Below are 24,111 nucleotides of genomic sequence, written 5' to 3' on the forward strand. Positions count from 1 at the left end.
GAAATCTCCCAATATCTAGCCACCCACAAATGAACTCATGCACTAGAAATCTTGTCTAGGTAATCATCAGCATGTTCTTCCCAGAATCGTGTTCCTTCGCAAGAATGCAACAGGGGAAAGATAGTTTCTGTCTGGTAGTGCTGGTACTGCTTCCATGCCCTGTTCCCTTTGGAAATACATCTTTCAGAGCAAGCACATCATGCTCTTGTTCCGACTCTCAATGTCAGAACACATCATGGGACCCACATGGCAGCCTATAAATGCATGGGGCATGCTTCTGATGCAGCCACAGGAAAGCATGCAGAGGCTGCAGGGCCAGTTCCAAAAACCAGCAGAGATCTGCTAAAGATAGGCAAACCACTAGTCACCTTTACCAGCCCAGACTTCACTAGCAGTAAATAGGGGCATGACCCATAAGCAGAACCCTGGGATTTGTAAAAATAAGAATGTACCCCTAACTGCAGTGCAAGTTTGGAAACAACAATCGAGAATGCCTCCTTCCCTACGCATCCTTAAAGGTCAGTGAAAACCTCCAATCCCCTGGGAGGCTTGACCACATCAGCGGGGGCATCAGCCTTCTTGGAACCCAGGACATTCACAGACAGCACAGCTCACCAGCCCATGACACACGAGTCCAAAACAAACTACACACCCCAGCCTCCCTCCTGGGACAGGGCAGTGAATAAGACTAAGGTAGCTTGAGTTTTAGGAGTGGGGAGAACAGATGAAGAACAAGGAAATAAGCAGATAATAATTGACGGCCAAGTGCTATGAAATTCATCATCAGAGTAGGGGGGCAGAGTAGCTGAAAGGGGCTTACTCAGGACTGACAGTGGTAAGAGGATCCCTTCTGGGTAGGAAACAAAGACACTGAGACAAGAGCCAGAGGTAGGAAAGAGCTCAGTCTGTTCTCAGAATAGAGAGGAAGTGAGAGCAGGTAAAGTCTAGGGACCGAGGAACAAAGGACTGAGGAGCAGGGCAGACAGAGCCACAGAAGCCTGGGCATCAGGCATTTAGGCATGACAAAAGGAAACTTAGACTATAATCTAAGTGCATCTGGAAGGCACTGAAGGGTCTTAAGGAGGAACAGGACGCCATGGTCTTGTGACACGTCCTAAGCAGTCGGATACTACTCTTTACCTGTCTCACTGCTACTAACATTCCAGGTTTATGCTGCCTCAGATCTACCCCTGGAAGCAAGGACTGGGTCGTAGCACTTCTTTCTCTTCCTCAGGTGCCCGGTACAGTACCATGTACTAAAAAAACACCTGATGCATAAATACACACACATACACACACACACACACAGCACATTTGTTCAGATGGTTTAAAGAACCTGTATTTTAAAACTTGCCAAAATAACCATTTCTCTACAATGTATGCAGTTTTCACTATTAGTTGGGTTATATTGAGAAAAGAAAACAATTAAAAGCTCAATTGACAGAAAGGCCTGCTTATCTATCAGTGAGAAGAATTTGGCTGCTGTCTTCCTACCAATACAAAAGCAAGCAAATTAGCTATTTGCCCAAAGAGGAACCCCCTTCCTCCTGAGAATGGAAAGGCAGAGACAGATCACAGGCAAAGGCTGGCCCCCACCATCGCCAGGGCCCTCCATGCCTACTTGTCGCCACCTACTGGAGAGCAAGAGGACACAGATCTGTACACTGTTGCAGTGTCTGAGACTCCAGTGCCAGTTAACTAGTAAAAAAATTAAACTCATACAGTGCAAATCATGGATTTGAACAGAGAGCTCCTAAAAGAAAGACTCAGAAATAACTGAGATAAAAGACTCTTTGGGGACCCCTAGCTGGCTCAGTCAGTGGAGCATATAACTCTTGATCTCAGGGTTGTGAGGTCAAGCCCCACACTGGGTATAGAGATTACTTAAAAGTACAAATTTTTAAAAATAAAATAAAATAAGACTTTCTTACGCTGGTAAGTTAGCATGTCTCATTAGATGTTTAAAAAAATTATGCTCGGGCAGCCCCAGTGGCGCAGCGGTTTGGCGCCGCCTGCAGCCCGGGGTGTGATCCTGGAGACCCGGGATCGAGTCCCACATCAGGCTCCCTGCATGGTGCCTGCTTCTCCCTCTGCCTGTGTCTCTGCCTCTCTCTCTCTCTAGCTGTGTCTCTATGAATAAATAAATAAAATCTTTAAAAAAAAAAAAATTATGCTCGTATGTCTTTATGTTATAAAGAAAAGAGGTACTAATTGAAATAAGATTGAGGATCTTAGGGACACCTGGGTGGCTCAGTGGCTGAGCATCTGCCTTTGGCTCAGGTCGTGATCCCAGAGTCCTGGGATTGAGGCCCACATGGGGCTTCCCGCAGGGAGCCTGCTTCTCCCTCTGCCTAGGTCTCTGCCTCTCTCTATGTGTCTCTCATGAATAAATAAAATCTTTTAAAAAATAGATTGAGGATCCTAAAGATACACTGTATTATTATTCTATCACTTGTTAGAAACAGATTTGTAATGAAAACAAAAACTTGACTAAAATTTTTTCCCAAATATAGTTAAAGCAGAATAATAAATCAGAACCACAAAACAGCAATCAAATCAAACCAGAGAGAAGAGCCAGAGGCAAGAAGGAAATGAGGAGAGAAAGGTGTCCCAGAAAACAAGACTCCAGACCCCATCCAGGGGCAGGCGGGCAGCAGCGGCAGATGCTGCTCAGTCAGCAGATCAGCAGGGCCTGCCAGCCCTGAAATCAGGCAGCATGGAGCTCAGGGGCTGCAGCGGGCGCCTCTGCAGGTTACAGCACACCAAGCAGGCAGCAAGAGGAAATGGAGGTGTTTCTCAACTGGAAATGCTGGGGAATAGTTAAAAGCCACGGGAATTAAACAGATGACTGAGAGAGACAGACTGACTTGACAAGAGGACAAAGGGTTTAATGGAGGCTGCAGGAAGGCAGAAGCAGAGGCTGGGGAGGGCACCACAGCCCAGGCTAGTTTGGCTCCACCAGATGCAGGCTCATGGGGCCTTGCACATAGAAGGGCTCACCATTGGCTTAAAGTTCTGTGTTATCATCCTGAAATTCCTTATTACGCTTTTCCAAAAAGGGGCCCCTTGTTTTCATTTTGCACTGAGCCCCACAAATTATAGAGCCAGTCTTGGCCCGGGGAAGACACTGGCCTCAGCACAGGAAGGGCAGCTCTGCTACCTACATAGTTAGAGGGAGTTGGAGAACGGTCAATGCCATCTGATGGCTTCTTTGTGAAGCAGAAAGACGCATCTGTTATGAGGAAACAAGAGAGCAGATGAGGGGGAAAGGTTAATATTATGGATAATAATATAATTATTATTAATAATATAACAACATCCATAATAATATATGGATATATGGAAATTTGGTCGACTTCACCTTTACAAAGGGATTGAGGTTAATATCACCTATAATAAGACAGATCAGTCTCATGTACTTCCTTATGATACACTGAGAAAGTCACCTCACTTTTGTGCTATTTGCTATTCCTGTCAAATGCATAACCTCAATGTAATCAGAGAGCCCAAACTGAGGAATCTTCAACAAAAGAGCATACCAGTACTTGTGAAAATTGTCAAGGTCATGAAAAATGAGGAAAGACTGAGGAGCAGTCACAGATTAAAGAGACATAACAATTATTATATGTGGGATTACCCTGAAATAGAAAAAGGACATTAGAAAAAAAGCATAGTAAAATTTGAATAAAGTTTGTAGTATAGTTAATGATGCAAGAAACAAAGGCAAAACAAAATTAAATCTCCTTACTATTTACAGCCCCCTGACAAGTCCCTGAAACAGGCAGAATGACATTCCTTTAGGAAGTCAGCTGCCTCAATGTTAATACTCTACTAAGGGCAACAGGCAATCTTAGTTTAACATCATCCCAATACCCCAGGATCATGTAAGTCTTCCTTAACATATAAAAATTCCTTTGGAAATTTCCTTTATCTCTACCCCCAAGATCTATGTTAGCAATCATCTTCCAAGCATATGGCCCACTGATAAACATCTAAAGGGTCTCATGACTAGGGTTTTACTAGTTAGTAATGACCTTTTCCTAACAATAGCTCCTAACCCCTTGAGGGTCCTGGAAGCCTTGCTTCCAAAATTCGTTAGAGACAAGCTCTCGCTAACCCCCTCCCAGCTTGAAAGTATATAATCAATTGTTCCTCACAACTGCAGGGCAGCTCTTTCCGCCCACGGGTCTTGTCTTGGTGCTCTAATAAAACCACCTTTTTGCACCAAAGTTGTCTCAAGAATTCTTTCTTGGCCATCGGCTCCAAACCCCAACATTCCCTCCATCAATTAACAGCATTGTATCAGTACTAATCTCGGTGCTTTATCAGTGTACTAGGATTGTGAAGGCAGTAAATTAGTGGGAGCTGGGTAAAGCATACAAGGGAACTGTGGACTCTAACTTTTCTTTCTTCAAGTCTCCAATATTTCAAAATAAAAAGTTTAAACTTCCACATAGATTTTTCAATCATGATTTTCTTTAATGTAATCAGTAACTCCAGGAACTTCAATTATCACCTTTGAAGTCCAGCACTACTACTACTATGTCAAACATGTCCCTGCTTCTCTAACAATCCAAAGATTCAGCAACAAGAAAGAAAGGTTATGTTCCCCTTAAAAATTATAACTTGGAACTATGGCAGGGGGAACAGTTAAACAAACAAACAAAAATCACCCACGCTGCTTATTTTTGTAGTTTCAGTAAATTGAATAAAAACTTAAAAAATAAAAATAAACCACAGGCCCCAATGCAAAGGAACCACAGACATTCTCCAAAAAAGGCTAGGAGGTGGCAAACATTCAGAGACCATTAGATTTCTCTTCAAAAACAATGTCAACGGGCGCCTGGGTGGCTCATTAAGCGTCTGCCTTCAGCTCAGCTCATGATCTCAGGGTCCTGGGATGGAGTCCCATGTCAGACTCCCTGTGCAGTGGGAAGTCTGCTTCTCCCTCTCCCTCTACGTTTCCCCCTGCTCATGCTCATGCTCTGTCTCTCTGTCTCTCTCTCAAATACATAAAATATTTTAAAAAAACACACACAACATCAGCAACCTCAGATTTTAGGCAATCATTTTTTGCCTCCTGATTTTGAAAACTGGGTTTGCATCTTGGTTCTGCCTCTCTCGGCAACTCTGTGACCTTAAGTAACTGCTTAAGTTTGGTACCTCCATTCCCACATCACCCTATGATAAAGATTAAATTACTTACTACATTTAAAAAAAACAACCACCACACCTTACAGCAGTATCGGCATATAGGAAATTGTACTGGGAGAGGCAGGAATGAAAGTAGGATGATGCCAGATTTGGGCCCGCCTGAAAAGGTAAATGGTAGTCCCATGAATTTAGGGAAAAAGAAAACAAAAGGAATGTGCCAGAGGTGGGATGGCAGGAGTTTTGTTTTAGCTTTCTGCATTGGAGAGAACCATCAACTGCAAGCTCTGAACTAACCTCTAAACTAGTCTGTTTTTGCATAACTGTTAGGTTCCTCTTGTTGATAACAGTAAAGACCCAAAGTAGATGAGAGTTGGCTATCCTCCTCTAGACTGGTATCAGGTGGGGATCCCTGGGTGGCGCAGCGGTTTAGCGCCTGCCTTTGGCCCAGGGCACGATCCTGGAGACCCGGGATCGAGTCCCACGTCAGGCTCCCGGTGCATGGAGCCTGCTTCTCCCTCTGCCTGTGTCTCTGCCTCTCTCTCTCTCTCTCTCTGTGTGTGACTATCATAAATAAATAAAAATTAAAAAAAAAAAAGAAAAAAAATAGACTGGTATCAGGTTATACCGATGGCAAGTCTTAGACCAATTTCAGCCACACAGGCAGATCTTCACATAGGAGATAAGAATTTATTTATTTTTGTATATTTTTTTATTGGAGTTCGATTTGCCAACATATAGCATAATACCCAGTGTTCATCCCATCAAGTGCCCCCTTCAGTGCCTGTCACCCAGTGACATCCCCCTGCCCACCACCCCTTGTTCGTTTCCCAGAATTAGGAGTCTCTCAGTTTCTGTCACCCTTACTGATATTTCCCACTCATTTTCTCTCCTTTCATCTTTATTCCCTTTCACTATTTTTTATATTCCCCGAATGAAAGGGAGATAAGAATTTATAAGCAAGCGGGCACAAAATAATTCACAGAAACTGTTTGTAAGGCTGATAGAGCCTTAATACTCTGTCACAATGATGTCTTTACAAAAGGTTCCCCAGTAGCAGATGCATGAAGCAACCAGAGTCCTCGGTCCCCGTGGCTGGACAGGGGACTATTTAGATAATCAGGCATTATCCATAAAGATTCAGACTATGGGCTCCGCTATCTTCTCCTACTCTATTCTTGGTTTTGTTTTTGTTTTTTTTTTTTTTAAGATTTTATTTATTTATTCATGAGAGACAGAGAGAGAGAGAGAGAGGCAGAGACACAGGCAGAGGGAGAAGCAGGCTCCATGCAGGGAGCCCTACGTGAGACTCAATCCTGGATCCCAGGATCATGTCCCAAGCCGAAGGCAGATGCTCAACCGCTGAGCCACTCAGGCGTTCCCTCTTACTCTACTCTCGTGAAAAGAATATCTCAGGAGTATTTTATTCAATAAATATCAATGAAAGAAACATTACGACTTTGAACAGGTCATACAGACTTGGTATTTATATAATACTTCTCCTGCCTGCTGCATCATTCCACTTCACAGCATCCTAGGAATGGAGGGAAGGAGGTGGAGAAGGAAGAACAGAAATATCCCTTTGGTTCTCACTCCTCTGCTTGTTCCCATGTGTCTCGAAGGCTATTAAGTGGCACATTAATAATGCCTCAAGTGTTAAGCATCTATAAGAACCATACAAGTTACAAGGACTATCACAGATACTTTTCTCTCTTTTAATTAAAATTTTCCTCAAAGCTTAGAGAGATCCAGGATCTGTCTACAGCAAATCCAGATCAGACAGTGCTTTAGAAAAATAAGGATTTACAAAGAACTTCAGGTAGCACACGTACCCACACCTGGGACAAAACCCACCCCAGGTAACCATTCTCAACTGGTAAAGACGCCAGGCCAGGGTTCAGTGGAGTTGTGCCGCTACTCTGCTGCCACCCAGCGGCGTGTGTGCACCAAGGCACCTCGCAGCAGGGAAAGAGGCAAGGGAGAAGCACTGCCCAGCCAACCACTGCACCAACGGGATGCAGTGTAAACAGATGCATTCTTCGAAACGGATGTATTAAAATAGATGTTAAGTTACCACAATGTAGTCTTATCTCCACCTCAAACTAATAACTGCTCCAGGGACTCAATCAAAGCCAAAAGCCAGAAGACAGACCCCAAGAAAGTCCAGGCTTACCTGCTTTGGGTCAGAGGTAGCAGCGCCAGGAGCCGGGGACTCCAATTCTATGGTCACAGGTCCATCATTCTGAATGTGGACTTGCATGTAGGTACCAAACTTGCCATCTGAAAGAGCAATGCATACAATTATGAGAGATGGAGGTCTCATCTGTCTAAGACCAAGGTTACTCTGTCTAAAAAGTCATCTAGATCAATGTAACCAGAAACATGAGGAGCGGGACTAGCCCGTAAACATGGGGGAAAGTGGCCAACCCCATAAGTAGAGAGGGAAATGCAAAATTAAATAGCAGAGGTGCCACTGTAAGCTCTGCGATTTGGCAAGAATGAAAAGATCTGAGAACACCAGGGTGGGGAAATGTGGGCTTACAGGACTATAAAATGGGGGAGAAGGCAAATTGGTTTAACCACTTTGGAGGGCATCGTGGCGCTTGAATAAACCCTACAACTCTGGAATTCAACCTTGGAGAATCTACTCAAAAACTTTTACACAAAAGGAATGTTCAAGGGTGTTCATTCTGTCAATGTTTATAACAGAAAAACTGGATACAATCCATCCCTCACTGGGGGGATGAATGCATAAACTCTGCTTTAATTCCTCAGTGGATACTACGTGGAAGCCACATGCCTCAACAGGGCAAATCTCAAATCTTTATAAAATAACTTGCTGGGGCTCCTGTGTGGCTCAGATGGTTAAGGGTCCAGCTCTTGACTTCAGCTCAGGTCATGATCTCCAGGTCGTGGGATTAAGCCATATGCTGGGCTCTGCCCTCAGGGGGAAGGAAGTCTGCTGGAGAGTCTCTCCCTCTCCCTCTGCTCCTACCCCCATTCACACACACAGTCTCTCTAAAATAAATCTTTAAAAAAAAAAAAAAGGTAACTTGCAACAAGGATGTATCATAATACCATTTATTTATTTATATGATATTTTTAAATACCCCAAACAAGTTATATGATTTATAGCTATAGATATATAGATATACGGATCTATTTATGAAAAAAACATGAGCAGGAACGATGAAGGCCAAACACAGGACAAGAACCACATTCATACCAAAGAGAAGGCAGGGGATGGTGGGATTTGAGAGAGACAGACCAGAGGCAAACATGACTAAATATCTACTTTGTTTCATAATTAAAATTTTCAAACTAATTAAATATAAAAGTTAAATGATAAGGTGGGGAGGGAGGTCCTGCTCCCTCACTGTGGGAACCATCCTGCTCCCTATGATTCATTTCAAAATGGCCATGGGCTCCCCCAGAAAAGAGCACTTCTCTTTGTCCTATTCAAAACCTTCTGTTTTAATACCCAAACCCACTCACTTGTGTCTATCATTCCCCAAATGCTGAACTACATTTATAAAGAAAGCCAAGAATATGCTTTGAGAGATGACGCTGTGGAGTATCAGAATGTTGACTCCATCCGTCCAAGTACCTCTGTTAAACCCTGGGCCTAACCACTGCTGATGACACATAGGGATGCTGACTCAAGGGAACACACTGGTCTTGACAGTTCAGCAATTAAATTTATTTAATTTAAATGTATCAATTTAAATCCAAAATAAGAAAAGAGCTGTGTCCAGAGTAAAAATAGTAGGAGTCGTCAGAACCTGAGAACCATCAGGAACGCTTCTACTGCCACCTGTACCATAAAGGAACAGAGAATATATGAGATCCAGTCCACATGTGGAAGTCACTCACAGCAACTACGTGCCAGGCGTGGTGCTAGAGATCAAAGACTCAGCTCACAGGCAAAGACAGGCCTAGTGCTCATGAACCCTGTGGTCTACTATGGCGGATAATTGGGCACCTCGGGGTGACAACCCAGTATGGCAGAGACCTTGAGAAATTCTGGTTCTGGAGACCAGAGAAGGGCCCAAGTTTCCCCCTGGAGATAGGGAGGGAATCAGAAAGTCTTCGTGGATGAGGCTACACAGGGTCCAGGACTTGAAAGACAACCAGGACCCAGGCTGGAAGAGAAGGACAGGCCCAGGCCCATGAGCTCTGAGGCTCTGGGCAACTCTTTTAACCTCGCAATGGCTCAGCTTCTTCCCACAGGGGTGCTAACAAGACGACCTTAAAATACAGGGAAAATTTCATAAGACAGTGCATGCAAGTGCTTAGGATAGTAACTCACACATGGTGTGTACAAAATCAGCATATGTCTTTATTGTTATAAAAAGTCATGTTCAGAGTGCCTGGGTGCCTCAGTCGGTTAAGCATCTGCCTTCAGCTCAGGTCATGATCCTAGGATCCTGGAATCGAGTACTACATCAGACTCCCTGCTCAGCAGGGAACCTGCTTCTCCCTCTGACTCTGCCTGCTACTCCTCCTGCTTGTGCTTTCTCCCTCTCACATAAATAAATAAATTCTTAAAAAAAAAAAAAAAAGAGGAGGTCATGCTCGAGAGGCTCCACACAACCAGAATCGTGCTTCCCACACTGTGCCCTGCAGGGTATTCCTTGAATAAAGAAAAATAAAGTCACATACTTCTGGAAAACCACATTTGTTTGAACTCTCCCTCAGAGAATCACAAAGCACAGCAGCATATAACAGGCTCTCAAGACCTCCTTGAGTAGAGAAACCTATTTAGTTTCTTTACCCTGGTAGTTCCCAAACTCCCCTGGGCAAGGAGCCCTAATTTCACACAAAACATCCTTTACAGAGCAGATGACTCTCTGAGAGAAGCTGAGGAAAAGAAAAGCACCAAATGGACACAATAGCCCAGAGCAAGCCAGCCTGGGGCCTTTCTGGTTCCCTCCCTGGAGAGCAGCTCTGCTCAGACACCAGACCCACTGCAGCATGAGGTGACCTCCATGAACCACGGCTTCTGCCACCACGACCACACAATTTTCATCTCTGGTTCCTCCCCCTGGTATCAGTCCCTCCAACCTCCTTAACCTTGTGGAGGGTCTTAGGCCGCTTCTCTTCAATGCTCAGACAGCAGCTCTAGAAACTACATTAGAAGAACCCATGCTGTTCGCCATTTTTACAGGCAAGATTAACCTAGTTCCAAGTGCGTAGCCAAGCATGCTCAAACAATGGTGACTTTCCTTCAACTTCTATCAAATTAAAGTGGCCATTCAAATCTACAGAGCTTTTGTTTTATCCATGTCAGACTAGCTAAAAAGACATCAGCTGGGAAGGAAATCATGTGTTTAATTGCATGCTAAAATTATGGCTACAATTAGTGGCAAATTTCAGCGGCTGCACTCCTCAGAGAAGCTGAAGGCAGACTCATGAGGAAAGGAATTATTTCCGACCTTGAATTTCTGTTGCCAGGATATACAACATATGCTTCACCATGTTTACCACTCCAAGTAGCGAGAAATTTATTTTCTTTTCCTGTTTTTCCTCACTTATGAACAAACTATTATCTGAATTTCCATTTGTACGGACAATAAATCCAAAGACATGTTTTAAGAGGTCTTAAAACGGGAACATTTTTTCCAGTTCGGATCAAAGAGTAAAGCCCCATGAAAAATTATACTGGCCAGAGGAAATAAAAACATTTTAAAAAATAATCTTAAAAGACAGAAACATATCTGTAGAACCACAGCTGGGCTCCAGTGATGATATAATCAAGTCGTCCTTAAATATCAGTCCCATGGTTCTGTCTAGAGCTGGAAGAGAAGCATGTGTCAGGCACATTTGTGCCACATGTTTCCAGCTGGAAAACTCCCAGCCAGAGCCCCAAACCTGCTGTGACCTGGTTTCTAGTAGGCACTGTCCAAGGCCTCTACCAGGTCCAAACCAGTGCACCCCATTAACCTGTGAAGGCTGACATCCCACTCCTTTGAACAATGCTTGACTGATGGTCACCATCCCTGAGAGGCCCAGTCCCACCTCTCCGAGCCCCCCGTGTTCAAGGACGATAGCAGGGCAGTCACCACAGAAGGATGCACATTAGTTAGTACAGGCATGGCACTGGGCCCACAACCCAGCAGTGTGCAGGAAATCGGAGTCCCCATTATTGCTCTCACTCCCACCGTCTATGGGAGAATATGGGCAACTGGGGGGGTTGGGGGGAACAGGACAAGAAAACCACATGGAAAGAACACGCTATTAAAGAAAAATGGAGGGATCCCTGGGTGGCACAGCGGTTTGGCGCCTGCCTTTGGCCCAGGGCGTGATCCTGGAGACCCAGGATCGAGTCCCACATCGGGCTCCCGGTGCATGGAGCCTGCTTCTCCCTCTGCCTGTGTCTCTGCCTCTCTCTCTCTCTCTCTCTCTCTCTGTGACTATCATAAATAAATAAAAATTAAAAAAAATAAAAAATAAAAATAAAGAAAAATGGAGAACAAAATGCATGACAGTTTCCTGGCCTAACTGGGAGCAAGCCATGCACCTTTCCACAGCCGACTGCATGGCCATGACCAGGTTGGGACTTGGCCTATCTCTGGGGACTGGTCCTGAGCCTCAGGCCAGCCCACCTAAGCACATCCCCAAAGGCAGCTTCCTCTGTCACTAAGGCAAGGTCCTCACACCCAGGATTCCTCTTCATTGTACTTTAAAGCTGTTCAGAGCCTGGACAGGCCAGGAAGACAGTTATGGATGGAGGCCCTAATGCCAGGTGCATAGGCTGAGATGAGAAATCAAGCAAATGTACAGAATTGGGGAACTCAACTGGGGCTCGGGATAGAAAGTGCCTACTCACCTCACCTGGGTGAGGGCACCTGCCACCAAAGGGGGCCACCCTAATTCCAAACAAAAGAGCTGGCAACAGGAGCTGCCAGGGGAAACAGCCCAAAATTAACCTCTCACTGGGAAGTTAAATTCCCATATGAGCTAAAGTCAGATAAGCATGTGGCAAAGCGAGGGCCACTGCAGCTAAAGGAGTCTGGTCTAGACCCACAGGCTTCGATCATACCTGGAGCCCAGGAGAATGTATCCTGATGGGCCACCGGCACTATGACAGCTCTGTCCACCAGTATAGAACCACTTCTCTAGTACTAGAGTGCTCCTGGCCCTATCTCCCCAGAGGGCTCAGCCGATTTGGGGTACCACCAGTAGGGCACAGATTCCCCAGTGGGCTGGTATGGCTCCAGGGAGCCTACAAAGCAGAGGCAAGAGCTCTGGAAGCCACCAGCAAAGACCAGCAGCTCCAGCAATGGCATTTCCTAAATGATTTGGCTGGGGAAAGTATTCACTTGTCAGAAAAAGCACACAGGCCCTATCAGCTGAGTTTCTGAGAGAGTGAGAGCCAGGCCTAGGTCAGCAGCATTAGAATGTCAGACTCCATTCCACATCCAGGGCCATGGAGAGAACTAGAAAGGCAATCCCTGGAATCTTGTGGCTTCTCCCCAGGCTCAAGCCCAGTCTTATCAGTGGTCTCTGCTTATCTCTGCCATGGTTCAATCCACTCAGGAGAAACACCTCCTCTGGGCAGATGTCTCAGGCCTGGGACTCCATGGCCAGAGGAATTAGCGAACAGGCCCTGTGGCTCGGGATGGAAAGTGCCTACTCCCAGGTCAGGGCACCTGCCATCAAAGGGGGCCACCCCAATTCCAAACAAAAGAGCTGGCAACAGGAGCTGCCAGGGGAAACAGCCCAATATTAACCTCTCACTGGGAAGTTAAATTCCCATCTGAGCTAAAGTCAGATACAAGGCAACTGGTACAGCCCTCCTCGCATGACAGGGAGACTCAAGGCAAGGTTTATTCTGACCATCAGCTTTGCTTGGACATCTCTGGGCTCTGCTGTGGTCCCAGGTGTCATTCTGCCTCCTTGCTGAGGCACCAGTGAGCCTGTGTGGGGACAATGCAGTGTCTGAGGCCCCACCAGACCTACACGGGGTCTTGTGCAGGACTTGTACAGACATACTAAAAGAGCCTGGACAGCACTGGGCAAGGACACCCTTCCATCAAAAGCAGCAAAGTAAGAAACCAGGAGGGCGACTTCTGAGCTCATCAGACCATGGGATTTGATTTTAGACTTTAATTCCTTTATACTTGAATATGATACAGAATTTAAACTTAACCTATAATTTTTCTCTAGTTTACATTCAAATTCAGTGCATCTCTGTGTTGTTGACATTTTATTGTGATCCCATATATTAATGGAGTGTATTAATATCATCACTAAGCCTCACTGTAGAACCTCTGGTGTGGTGTGCTAGGTTGGGTGATGTGGCTAGAGATGGTTGGGACATGGGTTAGGGAATAAGTTTTCACTTTGGAAAGAGAATGGCCTTAGAGTGGCTTCACAGCAGGGTTTTAACCCAGTTCAAAGCCTCTAGGACCGAAAGACACACAGCAAGAGTAGCCTCAGAGAGGTTCAAAGGTAGACTCCAACCTGGGATCCCTGGGTGGCGCAGCAGTTTAGTGCCTGCCTTTGGCCCAGGGTGCGATCCTGGAGACCCGGGATCGAATCCCACGTCGGGCTCCCTGCATGGAGCCTGCTTCTCCCTCTGCCTGTGTCTCTGCCCCTCTCTCTCTCTCTCTCTCTCTGTGACTATCATAAATAAATAAAAAATTTAAAAAAAAAAAAAAAGGTAGACTCCAACCTGTGAACTCTGACCCTCCCCTGAGCCAGGAGACCCCATGGCCAAAAAACAATCAAAGGAGATAAGGGACTATGCTAGAGGGTGATTATCATCATGGACCACAGGATTCATGAATTTATAAATCTAGTATTATCCAAACAAAAATAACACAGATGATTTTCTGGAACTAGACAAGCTGATTTAAAAATTCATAGAGAAAAACAAGAATAGGCAGGAAAACTCCAAAGAGCAATATGGATGAGACTCATCTTACACAATACGAAAGCATAGCAAAATCTTTAATAACTGAAACAATGTGTCTTCATCATGTAAAGAGACAAAAAGGAAACAAAAACAGAACAGAAACAAAACTTTACAGTTCATAAACACAGGGATTTAATATAGGATAAAGTCAAAATCTCAGATTAGTGGAAGTACAGATGGTTTTCTTTAAATAAATGTTTTTGGGAAACTACTTCATAACTACCTGAGAAGGATAAATTCCATGCTTTACATTGTATACAAGATAAACTCCAAACTGATCTAAGATTTCAAAATAAAAAATGAAAGCGTAGGGGCACCTGGGTGGCTCAGTCAGTTAAGCATCTGCTGTGGGCTCTGGTCATGATCTCAGGGTCCTGGGATCAAGCCGTGTATTGGGCTCCTTGCTCAGCAGGGAGTCAGCTTCTCCCTCTCCCTCTGCCCCTCCCCCACACCACTGTGTGTGTGTGTGTGTGTGTGTGTGTGTGTGTGTGTGTGTGTCTGCTTTTCTCTCAAATAAATAAATAAAATCTTCAAGAAAAAAAATGAAAGCATAAAAGCACTGGATAGGGAGGAGGGAGGAACAGCCAGATTTCTTAGTAATTCTGGAGTAGAAATGTTATAGAAATCTAAGAAACTGTGATTCAAAATCCAGCAGACATTTAAAAAAATTAAAAATCAACTACTTAGAGATCGGAAATGTTGTTCTTGGGGCACTTGAGTGGCTCAGGCAGTTGAGCATCTGACTCTTGATCTCAGCTCAGGTCTTGATCTTAGTTATTAGGGTCATGAGTTCAAGCCCTGTATTGGGATCCATGCTGGGTATGGAGCCTACTTAAAAAAAACAAAAACAAACAAACAAAAAAAAAAAACAGGGGCACCTTGGTAGCTCAGTTGGTTAAGCATCCAAGTCTTGGTTTCGGATCAGGTCATGATCTCAGGGTTATAGTTCTATGCTCAGCACAGAGTCTGCTTGGGATTCTCTCTCTCTCTCTCTCTCTCTCTCTACCCCTCCCCCCATTTGCACTCTCTATGTCTAAAATAAATGAAAAAATATTTAAGAAGAAAAAAGAAAAAGGAGCTCTTGGGTGGTCCAGTTGGTTAAGCATCTGCCTTCAGCTCACATCATGATCTCAGGGTTCTGGGACAGAACTCCACATCGGGCTCCCTGCTCAGCAGGGATTCTGCTTGTCCCCTCTCCAACCTGCTTGTGCTCTCCTTCTCTCTCACACTCTTTCTCTCTCTCCCTTAAATAAACAAACGAAAAAAAAAAACCTTAATAAAATTTTTAAAAAAGAGTCTGACCAGCAAACAACCGTTAGCACAAGGTCAAAGGACAAATGACAAAATGCATGAAAAATATCTACAATTCATGGCATATATGAAAAGCTCACAGAAATAACCTAATCAAAGCACATGAACAGTGTTCATGGTAAAGGAAATACAAATCACACAAACATCTGAAAAATGTTCAACCACATCCTGCACATTAAAACTAAAAGGAGATGCCATTTTCACCTGTGAGAAAGACAAAATTCTAGATAAAATACATTCTGTTAACAAAACTGTGATGAATATGGCAGCCTCACACACTGAAAAAAGGTCAATGCCTATAGAGGGCCATCTAGCTCTATCTAGCAATCCCACTTTTGAGAATTTATCCCCAAGATATATCTGCCAGAACATGAATGGCCTATATACAAATTTATTCACTGCATCACTGTTGTTTTCAACACCCAAAAATCAGAAACAACCCAAGAGTCCAAGATACAAATTATATAAGATTTAAAATAGGGGCAGCCCAGGTGGCTCAGAGGTTTAGGGCTGCCTTAAGCCCAGGGAGTGATCCTAGAGACCTGGATCCAGTCCCACATCGGGCTCCCTGCATGGAGCCTGCTTCTCCCTCTGCCTGTGTCTCTGCCTCTCTCTCTCTCTGTGCATCTCTTATGAATAAATAAATAAAATCTTTAAAAAAACAAGATTTAAAATTAAATAAGCTAGGTTCTGTTCCCACCACAGAACACTGCACAGCTATTACAAAAGGTGTGAGGAAGTTCTCTATGAATTAATATGGAAAGAATCTCTAGAACATGCTGTGAAATCCTTTTTAAAATAATTTGTTAAAAAATAAAATAAAATAAAATAAAATAATTTGTTAAAGATGCTACTTTTGTATAAAAAGAAAGCTATAATATATATTCATATTTGCTCACATGTGCATGAAGAGGCACTACAAAGATAGAAAAAATTAATTACAAGGATTGCCTATAGAGAGTAAGGGAAACAGAGTGGATGTCATGTGAGAACATGACTCCCCGGGCAGCCCAGGTGGCTCAGCAGTTTAGCGCTGCCATCAGCCCAGGGCATGATCCTGAGGACCAGGGATGGGTCCCACGTCAGGCTCCCTGCATGGAGCCTGCTTCTCCCTCTGCCTGTGTCTCTGCCTCTCTCTCTCTCTCTCTCTCTCTCTATCTCCCTCTCTCCGTGTCTCTCATGAATAAATAAAATCTTTTTAAAAAAGAAAAAAAAAAGAACATAACTCCCCAAGGAAGACCTTTCCAGATCATTTCGATGTATGAACTACCTGATCATATTCCCTTATTCAAAAATTAATTACGACAATATTAGAAGACTTATACTTTTCAATTTCAAAACCTACTACAAAGCTATAGTAATTAAAACAGTGTAAGCACTTCCATAAGGATAAGCATACAGAATGACGAGATAGAACTGAGAGTTCATAAATAAACCCATACATAGATGTATAACATAGTACAAAAAGAGTACAAAGTCAACAAGAGTACAAAGACCATTCAATGGAGAAGAATGGCCTTTTCAGCAACTGGTGATAGAACAACTGGATATTCAGATGCAGAAGAATGAAGTTAGATCTTTACCTCATACCAAAATTAACACAAAATGGATCAAAGACCTAACTGCACGGGTTAAAACTGTAAAATTCTGAGAAATAACCATAAGGTCAACCTTCATGACAACGGATTTTGGGAATGGTTTCTTAAATATAAAACCAAAACACAAAAGAAAAAAAGATAAAATTGGACTTCATCAAAATTAAAAACTTTTAAGGGTAGAGGATGAGTAAAATAGGTAAATGGGATTAAGAGGTATAAACTTCCAATTATAAAATGAGTAAGTCACAGGGATATAAATTAAGCACAGGGAATGTAGTCTATAATACTGTAATAACTTTGTATGGTGACAGTTGGAAACAACACTTATTATGGTGAGCATTTGTAATGCATATAAATGTCATATCATTATGTTACACACCTGAAACTAATATAATATTGTATATCAACTACACTTCAATAAAAAAATTTTAGGAGTGCCTGGCTGGCTCAATCAGTGGAGCATAAGACTCTCCATCTCTGGGTCATGTTTTCAAGCCCCACTTTGAGCCAAAAACAAACAAAACTTTTAAACTTTTGTGCATCAAAAGACACTATCAAGAAAGCGAAAGGACAATCCACAGAATGGTAGAAAATATTTGCAAATCATGTATATAATAAGGGTCTGGGATCTGGAATTTATAAATTACTTACAATTCAATGACAAAAAGACAAACCAATGAATTTTAATTGTGAGCCCCAACATAAGACTCGAACTCACAACCCTAAGATCAAGACCTGAGCTGGGATCAAGAGCCAAATATTTAGCTAACCAAGCCACCCAGGTGTCCCTCAAACAATTCAATTTTAAATGAATGAAGAATCTGAATAGCTATTTCTCCACAGAAGACATACTAATGGCAAACAAACACATGAAAAGATGCTCAATATCATTAGCCATTAGAAAAATGCAAATCAAAATCATATTGATGTACCATTTCACATTCACCAGGATGGCTATAACCAAAAAATAAATAAAAATTTAAAAAGAAATAACAAGTGCTGGCAAGGATGCAGAGAAATCAGAACCCTCGTGGCTGGTGGGAATGTAAAAAGTCACTGTGGAAAACAATTGGGGGCAGCCCGGGTGGTCCAGCGGTTTAGTGCCACCTTCAGCCCAGGGCGTAATCCTGGAGGCCCGGGATCGAGTCCCACATCAGGCTCCCTGCATGGAGCCTGCTTCTCCCTCTGCCTGTGTCTCTGCCTCTCTCTCTCTCTCTCTGTGTCTCTTATGAATAAATAAAATCTTTAAAAAAAGAAAAAAAAAGAAAACAATTGGACTGTACCTCAGTAAGTTAAACAGAATTTTCATATGATCCAGCAATTCTACTCCTGAGTATGTTAACCAAAAGAACTGAAAACAGGTGCTCAACCAAAAACTTGTCCACACATGTTTATAGCAGCTCTATTCACAATAGCTAAAAGGCTGGGAATGTCCATCAATGAATGCATGGATAAACAAAATGTGATATAGTTATGCAATGCAATATTCTTCATATAAAGGAATGAAGTAGGGCAGCCCCGATGGCCCAGTGGTTTGGCGCCACCTTCAGCCCGGGGTATGATCCTGGAGACCCCGGATCGAGTCCCACATCAGATTCCCTGTATGGAGCCTGCTTCTCCCTCTGCCTGTGTCTCTGCCTCTCCTCTCTCTGTGTGCGTATCTGTCATGAATAAATAAAAAAAATCTGGGGATCCCTGGGTGGCGCAGCGGTTTGGCGCCTGCCTTTGGCCCAGGGCGCGATCCTGGAGACCCGGGATCGAATCCCACATCGGGCTCCCGGTGCATGGAGCCTGCTTCTCCCTCTGCCTATGTCTCTGCCTCTCTCTCTCTCTCTCTCTCTCTATCTCTCTGTGACTATCATAAATAAATAAAAATTAAAAAAAATAAAGTAAAAATTTAAAAAAATAAAAAATAAATAAATAAATAAATAAATAAAATCTTTAAAAAAAATAAAATAAAGAAACGAAGTACTGATACACGCTATAGTGCACGTACACATGTATGTAAGCACAATGTATGTTCAAAGGATGAACCTTGATTACACTATGCAAAGTCAAAGAAGCCAGACACAAAAGACTGCATATTCTATGTTCCATTTCTATAAAATATTCAGATGAGGCAAATCCATAGAGACCAAAGGCAGATTCCTGGTTGCAAGAGCTAGGGATGGGGGAGTATGGAGAGTGCTTGCTTAAAGAGCATAGGGTTTCCTTTCAGGGTAATAAAAATGTTTTGAAACTAGACGGTGGTGATGATTTCATAACACTGTGAATACACAATCACTTAACTCCATGCTTTAAAATGGTTAATTTTATGTTACATGTATTTTACCACAATAAAAAATGAGTTAACTTTAGAAAGAACAAATAAATACTGAGAATAAAAAATAAGTGACTGACTTAAAACTCAAATGACACACTAAACTCCAGACTGGACATGGTCAAAGAAAACATTAGTAAACTGGAGGATCCCCTCAGGGCACAACAATGAAAAAACAATTGAGATACTATACCATGCATAGTATTATTTGTTTAATATACCCATTGAAGAAAATATAGAGAACCAACTAATATATCAATATTTCTGAATTTGTAGACCCCAAATCAATATGGTTTTAAATTGGTCCTATTTCTCCAGCTGAGAACTTCAGACTCTTCCCTTCATCCTGGGTTATTTCAGGTCCTTGGATTATGATAACAACGAGTTTCTTCCCACCTATGCCGGGATCTTCTTTTTTATTTTTTTTTTAAAAGATTTTATTTATTCCTTTGAGAGAGAAAGAGAGCAAGTTTGTGAACACAAGCAGGGGAAAGAGGTAGAGAGATGGGGAGAAGCAGACTCCCCACTAAGCAGAGAGCCCCATGCAAGGCTCAATCCCAGGACCCTGAGATCATGACCTGAGCCAAAGGCAAATGACTGAGTCACGCAGGGACCCCTGTATCTTCTTTTTTTTTTTTTTTAATGGCCCTTATTTCTTCAAATTGAGCTACAACAACAGACTCTAATGGGCAAGAAAAAGAGGCTGACCCCACAATTCACGACCAGAGTAGGGAGGGACTCAGGAACTGAGATAAAAGGGGTGAAGAGAATAAAGGTGAGAGGAAGAAGGAGCTCAGAGAGGAAGGAGATGGATAGAACAATACTGTCACCATAATGAGCCTATTCTCATCTCCCTAGGCCTGGGGGGCATCTGTCACACAAAATAACTGAGCACCTACAGTGTGATGCATAAGGCACTCTATCGTTACTGCAGGGTACTGAACCACCACCACATCGACATCGAGAACACTGTTTTTAATGTGACTCTAAACAGTTAGGTGGGGAAAGGAGAACTGGTAAAAAGTAGGCTGTTGTTCACCTTGTAAAATCAACTAAGCAAATCAAGGAATCAAGATTGGGATCTGAAAACAAAAGTGGGAGGTTGGGCGCTGGGGTGGCTCAGTTGGTGAAGCATCAGCTTTCAACTCAAGTCGTCATCTCAGAGCCCTGGGATCGAGCCCCACATGTTGCTCTCTGCTCAACGGGGATGCTGCTTCTCCCTCTCAGCAAATCACTGAAGAGAAGGAATGAAAGAAAGGAGTGCCAAAAACTAACTGACTTGGCCAACATGAGTCACACATCTGCATCAAACTTCAGGAGAGCCATCGGCCTGTGCCACAGTCCACCAAACTTGCCATTTATCAACGATGAAGATGTGATCCTACATTGTGATTTCCTAACTTTACATTAACAATAATGCTTCTGGCATTACAGCCCTTGTCAAAGTATATAAAACAGGCTTCCACTGAAAGCTTACTCAGGCTGCTAACATGCTGTATGTAGTAAAAAGAGTAAGACATTAAACAAATCCAAAAATTAAACACTAACCACAAAGCAAACACTAGATGTGGGCTTCCTCCTCCTGGCGCCTTCTCTTTGTGAACGAACCTGCAGGAGCCCTGGACATAATGGATGCCCCATGGAGCGAACAGAGCTGAAGAAGCAATCAAAGAGCTGCTGTACTCCCGAAATGTCTTTCCACGTTCTTCTAGCTCTTTACCACCCACAAAAGATCAGACCCCACAGAGAAACACAGGTAGCTCTTTTTAATATCGTGGCAGCTTCTGATTTGCTCAACAAAGCCTACAGGTGATTGTTTCCCTGGGCCCATTACAAATGGCTCAATGTTGGAACAAGAAGTTTGAGAGCAGAGATCTCTCTTTCAACTCTTCCATTTTGGTATAATATTCATTTTTTTCCTAACTATAAAGGTACTGTATGTTTAAAACTCAACTTTGACAGCTTTTAATGCCTCCCACTAAACAGGACTTTCAGTCCTTTTTCTGAAGGAATGAAGATTCCCAAGGGGCTGCTGAGGGCCATATCTGGACCTAATTTCCTGGGCCCACTCAGTCAGTCTGGGTGTCCAATAAGGTACCCTTAACCTCTGGCTCATTCTGTAGCAGAGAGCAAAAACTGATAAATGTATACACTGGGTTTTTCCCCCTAAATCAATTATTGGCAGAAGAGCCAGAGAATAAGAAAAACGTTTTGAGAACACCAGAGTTAAGAGCTGTGCAGGATTAATGATGGCCACAAACTCTGAAATTCTTTCCATTGCAAAGTTGTCTACAGCCCTCCCCTGGAATCTGGGTGGGCTGTGAGACAGCTTTGTCCAATAGCATATGGCAGAAGTGATGCTGCACTCCCTTCCAAGCCTGGCCTTGAGGGGCTAGCACTCTCATTTCCTAGCTTTTAAAATACCTGGTCTTGGGAGTGTTCGCTGTGGGAAAAGTCAGCCGCAAGTTAGAAATCAAACTACCCTGAGACCGCCCAGCTGTGAGAAGCCCAAGTAATTGGGAGGGGGAGACCGACCCTGGAGAATAAGATGAGGTGGGGAGGAGGGGAGAAGCAAGATGAAACACGGGCTATCTTAGAAGTAGATCCCTAGCCCCAGCCAACACAAATAGATCAGAGACAAGCACCCAGCCAAACCCCTCTTAGATTCCTGACGCACAAAATTGTGAGGAAGACAGAATGGTTTTGGTTTTTTGTTGTTTTTTAAGATTGTATTTATTATTTATCTGAGAGAGAGAGAGCACACGCAAGAGAGAGCACAAGCAGGGGAGAGAGAGAGAAGCAAGCTCGCCGCTGAGCAGGGAGGCTGACATGGGACTTGATCCCAGGACCCTGGAATCATGACCTAAGCCAAAGGCAGCCACTTAACCAACTGAGCCACACAGGCACCCCTAGAAAGGTTATCTTTAAGCCACTAAGTTCTGGGATGGTATGTTAAGCAGCAATAGCTAGTAGAAGCATAAGCCAAGGTAGGCAAGTTCTTAAGAAGAGGAGATGCCCTCACAAAGCCAAAGGGTCAGGGGGCCAGCAGAACTGGACCAGAGTGGGGAGGGGTATCATGGCCTAAGCAATGTCTGGGGACACCAAACAGACTATACCCAAACACGTCAAGGATATTAAAAATTCTGGTCAAGTGGGTATGGTGGATCACTATGGTTTCAAGTACCAACTCAAGGCCACTTGGGGTGGAATAGGCCTCAAAGAGCCAGTTAGGGGAATTATGCCACTTACTTCTCCCTCTCAGGGCCCTCCCTCATTAACTGCACACACATCTATGACAGCCTCCCTCCATGTCCCTGCCAGAAAGGCAGAGTTCTGCTAGGACCACCTAATAACCTGCCCAACTCCCTCTATTAATCCCACCTCCCAGTGGCCATCAATAAAGCAAGTCAAGGACACTCAAGTGGGACTTTCCGGTAGCCCTCCTAGCAGACATTTCTCCCACCCACCCCGCTTCCCAACAGCCCCAGACTTCAACTGTGGCTCCAGGTGGTCCCCAGGAGGTCAACTCTACACTCTATGAAACATATGACCTAAGCTGAGTCATAGAGTCGATCCCATACTGGCTCAAGAATGGACATGCTACCTAAGCTGGCCCAATCAAAGTAACCTTCAGGACTTCTGCTTGAAACGCAGAGACAAAGGCTCAATCTCCTTCTTGGGATGGTGAACTATGAAGACTGCAACCATCATGGCCTACCTGAGGACATGGCTGACATGCATGGGGGAAACCAGGGCTCAGAGAATCCCAGATAAAACAATCCCAGTAGTGATGACAGAGGGAATCCAGCTCAAGCTGAAACCGAATTCACTGTACCTTCACATGCTTCAATCGTAAAGCAATAAACCTGCTTCACTAAAGACAGCTGAGTTGGGCCATGCCCAGGGTAAGAACTGGAACTAGTAAGGAAAAGCCTGAAAGCACATGGGCACTAGGCAGGGCAAGGACATAACAGAGACAGGGAATAAACTGGACAATCTTCCTGCTATGCAATCCTTAACAACAAGGAAGAGAAATGATTCGATTTATTTATATAAATAATGTAATTAATTTATATACATTAATTTAAAGTAGAGTTCTAGTCATTAAAGAGGAAGAGAGTGAAAATAAATGTTAAATCTAATTAAGTCAAAAGCCAAGACATGGAGGCAGCCTAAGTCTCCACTGACAAATGAATCCATAAAGAAGAGGTGATATGGAGACACAACAGAATACTATTCAGCCATAAAAACAGAAGAAAATCCTATCATTTGCAAGAATATGGATGGACCAGAAGGGCTTTCAGTCAGACAGAGAAAGACAAATACTATACAGTCTCCCACATGTGTAGAATCTAAAACACCAATCTCAGAGATACAGAGAATAGATTAGTGGTTGCCAGAGGCAGGGGTAGAGGGCGGGTGAAATGGATGAAGATGGCCAAAAGATTCAAACTTCTAGTTATTAAGATTAATAAATTCTGGGATATAAGGTATGGCACAGTGACAAGTTAACAATACTGTATCACATATATCAAAGTTGCTAGGAGAGAAGATCTAAGAAGTTCTCATCACAAGAAAAGTAAAACTGTAACTACGTGAGGTGATGAACTAACTGAACATAACACTGATCATTTCACAATATACCCATGTATCAAATCATCATGTTTTACGATTCTAATAGGGTGTTACATGTCAATTATATTCAATAAAACTGGAAAAATATTTTAAATTTTTTGCAAAAAGGAAAGTAAACTACTTTAAGTCTTAAAATTGCCAAAGTGGCCCCAAGAATCCTAAAATTAAGAAAATGT

At 43.3% G+C, this 24,111-nt stretch overlaps 1 protein-coding gene across 5 annotated transcripts in view; it reads right to left on the reverse strand.

Annotated features, from left to right (window-relative positions):
* DTD1 (D-aminoacyl-tRNA deacylase 1) overlaps nt 1-24,111 on the reverse strand; it is a 198,379-nt gene that overhangs the window by 162,788 nt on the left and 11,480 nt on the right. For 3 of the 5 annotated variants that reach the window (XM_077872020.1, XM_077872017.1, XM_077872018.1), the window contains exon 4: nt 7,325-7,431. In XM_077872020.1, the coding sequence (XP_077728146.1) occupies nt 7,325-7,431 (107 nt within the window). Of the gene's footprint in view, nt 1-3,164; nt 3,233-7,324; nt 7,432-24,111 lie in introns of all 5 variants that reach the window. The other 2 variants (XM_077872016.1, XM_077872019.1) reach the window with 1 other exon arrangement.

Source organism: Canis aureus, chromosome 26 (assembly GCF_053574225.1).
Source record: "Canis aureus isolate CA01 chromosome 26, VMU_Caureus_v.1.0, whole genome shotgun sequence".
Classification (NCBI taxonomy): Eukaryota; Metazoa; Chordata; class Mammalia; order Carnivora; family Canidae; genus Canis; species Canis aureus.